Source organism: Callorhinus ursinus, unplaced genomic scaffold (assembly GCF_003265705.2).
Source record: "Callorhinus ursinus isolate GAN/ISIS: 27379988/994484 unplaced genomic scaffold, GSC_fseal_2.0 scaffold24, whole genome shotgun sequence".
In the NCBI taxonomy this organism is placed as follows: Eukaryota; Metazoa; Chordata; class Mammalia; order Carnivora; family Otariidae; genus Callorhinus; species Callorhinus ursinus.
In genome coordinates, this window is record NW_027397086.1 from 1,372,836 (window position 1) to 1,378,760 (window position 5,925).

Here is a 5,925-nt window from a genome sequence, read left to right on the forward strand (position 1 = left end):
TCCCACCAAAGGCCCCATGGCATCCTGGCAGAGGCCTCCCCATGGATTTGCGCTCTAAGGATGGGGGTTGAAACCAGACTAAGACCCTAAGCCCTATTACCTTGAGTTTGGTTCTAAAACCACGTGAAAAGAGATATTGCACCTTAAAACCTCTCTGCACTAAAAACTGCATTTCATCAGACCGAGGAAGGGACGTGGGGTCAGGCAGGCCTCAGACCTGCCCTCTGCCCCAAGCCCAATTTAAAATCTGTATCTTAGTGGGAAAGAGACCGCAGCTCGGGCACACAGAGGTGGTGAATGCACTGAACTTCACATGCAATTTCCTGGCCTTTCCTGCACAGAATAATTCAGACATTATATATAAATAGAGCAGTGAAACATTTACTTTTTTTCACCTAGACCTACAACATCAATACATATAAATAAATTCTAGTGTTTTCTGTTTTTATTCGGGAGGGGGAGGAGAGAAAATACAGGGGTAGGGAAAAGGGCTGGCGAACAGGTGACCTTTTGTTTTTATTTTTTCTCAACCAGGAAGCTCTGTTGCGCTGACGGCACGTCCACCGGAAGGGTACAACACCTTGAGCTTGGAACAGCATCCGGGGCTGTTCTGTTGTATTTCAAAACGAGAAAAACCTTTCTCTCCTTCTGACATACAATGCGCCCTGGAATTCGGTGTGCGGGCCTGGCTGTGATGCTGAGTGCACGGGTGGCGGTGAGCGTGTGTGGCTCCCGCAGGGGCAGCGGGGGGGGGGGGGGGGGGGGGGGGGGGGGGGGGGGGGGGGGGGGCAGGGCAGCTGGTCACGGGGACGGCAGTCACATACCCGCAGGGAAGAGAGAGAGCAGATGAGCACACAGGGCAGGTGAGTGCGGGCAACTCGTCAAACGAGCAACCCTAGGAGAAGGGACCTCAGAAGCAAGATTCCGGCCCGAAGGGGACCAGCTGGTAGGAGCGCGCGGTCAGGGTGGAGGCAGAAGGGGAGCGCAAAACTGTCGACGAAGCACTAGAGCATCTGTCAAGACCACCGGCCCTCTCCGGAGGACCCCTGCGTCCGCCCTGCACTCTCGCTGGCAGGACGAGCCCCGCTTCCTGAAAGCAGTACAGGGCCCCGAGGAGTTGCGCGTGCCGTTCCCGGTCCCATGCTGGACACAGCGCTCAGAGCGCGGGCGTCTCGCAGCAGCGGCGGCCCGAGGGCGTGCTCTGCGGGGCGCATCCCCACCCACCTACTGCCCGTGCTCTGGGCCAGGCCCTCCCTGGAGAGCCCGGCGGTGGCAGGCAGCAACTCGTTTAGGAACGTGGCTGGCCGCTTAGTTACCCCGAAGAGCACGTGCAAAACTTGACAGTTCCCTTCCCCTCTCCTTGGAATGACAAAATCGGGGATGATTTCCTTCTAGGTCTTATTTTAAGAAGAAACAACAAAAAACCCAGCATAAAATGGCTCACACAAATATTTTGCTAGCGGCGTTGCTACACACTTTTCTCCCAGGCTGCCCACAGCCTGGCTCAGGCCCCTGTGCCCCAACCACCCGGGTCTGCCGGTGGGAGCAGCCTTCTGGGCCGCACGCCTCTGCCGCAGACCCCATCAGCCAGGCGTCAGCGCCCGTCCCCCCGTGAGGGAGCCTCACGGTTTCCAGGGGCGAGCTGTGTGAAAGCTGGCAGGACAGGAGGATCCAGACAAGAGACAGGCTCAGGGGGAGAGGAGGAGGGCATGTCACGGAAGGCTTCGAGGAAGGGCGTGCAGGTCAAACAGCAGCCCCCAGGTGCCAGAGCCCCAGACGCAGAGGCCTGCACGGGGCCTGTGGTGCTGTCAGCTCGCACCGTCCGGGCCGTGCCGGGAAACACCAGTGACTCTGTATCTCCATGATTTACCTCAGCTGCCCTGTGGTCAGCATGTCCACTGGCTTTAACAGAGTCCAGGACAGAAATTCTATGTCATGATTACACTAAAAATGCCCCTAAGCTCCAGCAGTCGACCCACAGGCCAGAGGCTAGAACCCAACCGTGACACCAACCTCACGGGCCTCTCTCCCTCACTGCTCCCGAGCACGGAGCTGCCCCCCTGGCGTGGCCTCCACGTTTTCTGTGAGCACGCGCACCGGTTAACCCACAGAGAGCGTGCGGGGGGACGTCTGCCCAAGAGTCCTGTGTTAAGATATGGCAGGGATGGCCCAGTGGCCCAGGAGAGAGGGAGAAGTGTGGGGCTGGGACAGAGGAGGGGTGAGGGAGGAGATGGAGAAGAACGTAGAAAAGTTCAGCTATGCACACATAGCTTGTTTTTGTTTTCTTTTCCTTTCTCCTTTGTAAAAACTTTAGCTGCTTTTTAAAACAAAAAGCCTCAAACTAAAATGGCCCTGCTGCCAAACCACTGTGCCTGGGGCGGGGCGGGGTGGCTGGGCAGCGCTGCAGAGAAAGCGCCCTGGCGGAGGGGTGGGATGGGGCGGGGCGGGCTCATCTGTACTGCACAAAGGCTCGAGTCACTCCACAGTCACTGTGGACAGGAGACGGGGACAACGTGGGGACGGGGTCGTTTGCTTGCTTGTTTGCTTCGTAGTAAAGCGAGCAGGTCAATGCCACATATCCACGGGGGCAAGCTTGTTGGACAATGGAGCTTTCAGGAGTGGACAAAGGAAGGGAGGTCTCTCAGTCCGGGCCAGGTGGTTGGACGGTGGGTCTGGAGAGATGTCCCAGATGTCCGAGCGTCTGGCTGTGCCAAGGCGGAGCGGCGGCCCTGTCCTCGGGGGGGGGGGGGGGGGGGGGGGGGGGGGAGGCGTGGCCAAGCACCTTCAGGCCTTGCTCTCCTCCACTTTGACCGCCCGAGGCTTGATTGCTCCTGTTCGCTTCATCTGGGAGGCGGCCGACGGGGCCTCCTGCAGTTTCACGGCTCCCAGGCTGGGTTTTTCATCCACTCGTTGTTTGGCCTTTGGACAGATGAATGGAGACAGAGACAGTTACCCTTATGCAGAAACATCTGTCTGGGTACATAGCTCCCACCACACACCCCCCTCCCCGCCTGCTCCTGAGTCACAGAGGAAAGCTACCCTAAGAGGCCCATCCTTTGGTGGAAGGACCAGACCGAGAAGGACCTCCCCGAGGAAGGACACGGCATGCGCTGCTGCTCCCCTCCCACAGGTGCTGAGGGCAGTGATTCAGGGAGGCAGGAAGATGCTCGGTCCTCCAGGAAGCACCCCGTGATGGCCACGGGCCTCGGCAAGAGTGGCACATCCAAGGCCGACTTGGAAGGACCTTCTCAAATCAGTGCACGCCATGCCCCAAGGGCAAAAAGCCCACGTGCAGATCCAAGTGCACCTCACAACTGGAACTCCTGAATGTTTGCCGAGGGGCGCGGGGCCACTACATGGACTTGGTCCTCCCCATCTTCAACAACCGCCCCGCCCCAACTCCGGCTCTCCAGAAATCTTTCCCCAGGACCCTCATTTGGCCTCGAGGTTCCCACTCAGGGTCCCATTAACCTGCAGGTCTGCGGCCAGCCTTGACTCTGCCCCCCACCAGGGTGTGAACTCTGCAAGAAAGCTTTAGCAGCTCAGTCCAAGCAATTCAGGGAGCGACCCTCCGGGGAACCAAGTTAGGAGGAACGTAATGAGCGATCAAACTTCCGCCTCCATCAGCCAGGAATGCGGTTTTAATAAAAAGCCACGCCTGCCGTGTGTGAGCTCTGGAGCGCCACTGCATTTGAGAGTAGTGGAGAACAGTGCCTGAAGGCAAAGACACTGAGAAACCCTTTTTGTTACAAAATGGGAGAGCGGCGTTCCACGGGCACTCCCACCCAGCCAAGACAGAGACGAGACACAGCACTTACTAGAGCTACGGCACGCGCACGCGCACACGCGCGGCTTCTAGAGCTGACCCACAGACCTAACCGAGTCCCAGCGCCTTCACAGCCCAAATCGCTATGGGGGCAGGGTCCACCTTTGGCGCCACCTCCTCAGAGGAATCCGCATCCTCCCTTCTCTGCAGGACAAGGAAGGATCCAGACGCCCGTCAAGAGGAGAAATGCCTTCGCCGGGAGGGACTCGGGCTGCCGGCTCCCGGCGCCAGGCTCTAAGCGCTAGGGCACGTCTCTCTTTTTAAGAGGAGCACTCAAATGGGTTGGACAGTCCCTTCTCTTTTGGCGCTTGGAGATGGGCCTAAGCGTCCGGGGCTGGAGGGTCTGGAAAGCCATCTTCTACCTGTTGAACGTAGTGTCCCTGCACAGAGCCCATGTTAACTGCTGATCCAGAGGGCTTCCCACTGGGGCTAGCAGAGCTAGGCCTGAAAAAACCAAAGGCAGGGGGTGAGAACACACGCGTCGCCAGAGAAACCGAGTCAAGCCTAGCACACGGCGCGGCCCTGGCTCGGGTGGCGCCCTCTCGGACGGAGGAAAGCCAAGACCTCAGACAGCGGAGTGCAGAGGGCGCCGGGGCAGCTCATAGAGACACGGCCAAGGGCAAAGGGGCTGAGGCCCCGGCTGTGGGCAGACACTGACCGGACAGGTAGACGGGCACCGACCGTCTCTCAGGGTCTAGAGGGTCTGGACCAATGGGACCCTGTGACCCACACCAACGGTCTATTAAGCAGATTTCAGAATGGTGCCAAGTTTATTCCCAGTTTGCACTTTTTTAGGCAGTGTGTGTGTGTGTGGCGGGGGGGGGGAGCGAATGGAAAGAAAAACCCAAAGGAACAAAAATCTGTTGGAACATCTTTCTGAATGTGTTCCGTTGACCAGACAACCAGTTCTCCTGGATGCTGACTAGGGGTCTAAAGCTTGAGAAGAGCTGTGTGCGGAGTTCCTCAGGACCCTCGACAGTGGGGGTGCCCAAACCCTGTGCCGAGGGCCACGACCCCCAAGCATGCCCCCCCAGTGTTCCCTGACCAGGGAACCCTTTTTTGGCAGGGCATGCCTCAGAAGCCGTTTCCAGAAAACTTGGGAAACACCGTCCTACAGAAACACACCACTTTCCCCACCCTACCACAGCACCAACAAAACAAAAGGCCATTCGTGCAGGCTCCTACTTCTATCTTGTACATGTTCTCCAAAAGGCCCGCTGCCGTCTCTCCTACACTCACCAGACGCGGGTGGCTCTGTCAGCTCTGGGTCTGCCTCTGTGGCCAGATGCCGCTCAGCGCCGCCCGTGGCAGCAGGGGGACAACATCTGCTTCTCCACAGAGCTGCCCTCCCCACTCCAGGTGACACTACCGTTCTGTGTTACTAGCTACCTGTACTAGTCATACAGTTCTGTCGCTTGGGCCTACGTGAAAAATAGGGTCAGAACACAAAACAAACTAATAAACAAAAATAAATGAAGCCAAGAGGATAAAGTAAGAACAGAAAAGATGATGGAATGGGGGAAAAGGTCCCACAAACGCCTTTCTCTGGAAATGCAGGTGGAGCGTGGAATGATGGGACAGACAGGAGGGACGAGGACCCGGCCTCGACGCTTCCAGAGCAGGAGGACGAGATGGTGCTCTGATCTGCAGGAGTGCTGCCCCACTGGAGGGGCCTCGGGGTGCCCTGGAGCCCTGCCGCTAACCTCTCACGGAGCACCGCAAGTCACGCGTGTCTGTTCTACTCGCTTACAAGCAGGAGGGCGCTCCAGGCATCTCCCACGTGCATCAAGAGCCGACTGCACCCACCCGCGGGCCCCAGGCCGGAGCATGCTGCCTGCCCCTCCCAGCACACTCCTCCTCAGGGGCCAACAGCTCCGCAGAACCAGAGGTTCTTCAACTTTCTAGTATAGTAAGCAATTCAGTACCGGGTACTCATCCAAAGCCACCTCCGAATCCAGTTAAGGGACCTGGGACAGTTACCGGAGGCGGAGACCGAGACCGAGACCAAGGACGCAAAGAGAAGGGGCCAGTCCGCGCGGTGAGGGCACTGATGGCCCCCGCGAGGCCAGTGTGGGGACATGCAGCCCTGGGAAGCACTG

At 58.4% G+C, this 5,925-nt stretch overlaps 1 protein-coding gene across 9 annotated transcripts in view; it reads right to left on the reverse strand.

The window, feature by feature from the left end:
- Positions 1 to 354: 354 nt before the first annotated feature.
- Positions 355 to 5,925, reverse strand: part of PRRC2B (proline rich coiled-coil 2B) — an 88,106-nt gene continuing 82,535 nt past the window's right edge. For 6 of the 9 annotated variants that reach the window (XM_025888113.2, XM_025888115.2, XM_025888110.2 and 3 more), the window contains exons 31-32: positions 4,189 to 4,270; positions 355 to 2,919 (exon numbers count right to left, since the gene is read on the reverse strand). In XM_025888113.2, the coding sequence (XP_025743898.1) occupies positions 2,785 to 2,919; positions 4,189 to 4,270 (217 nt within the window). In that variant the 3' untranslated portion in view covers positions 355 to 2,784. The remainder of the gene's footprint in view (positions 2,920 to 4,188; positions 4,271 to 5,925) is intronic. The other 3 variants (XM_073905604.1, XM_025888116.2, XM_073905605.1) reach the window with 1 other exon arrangement.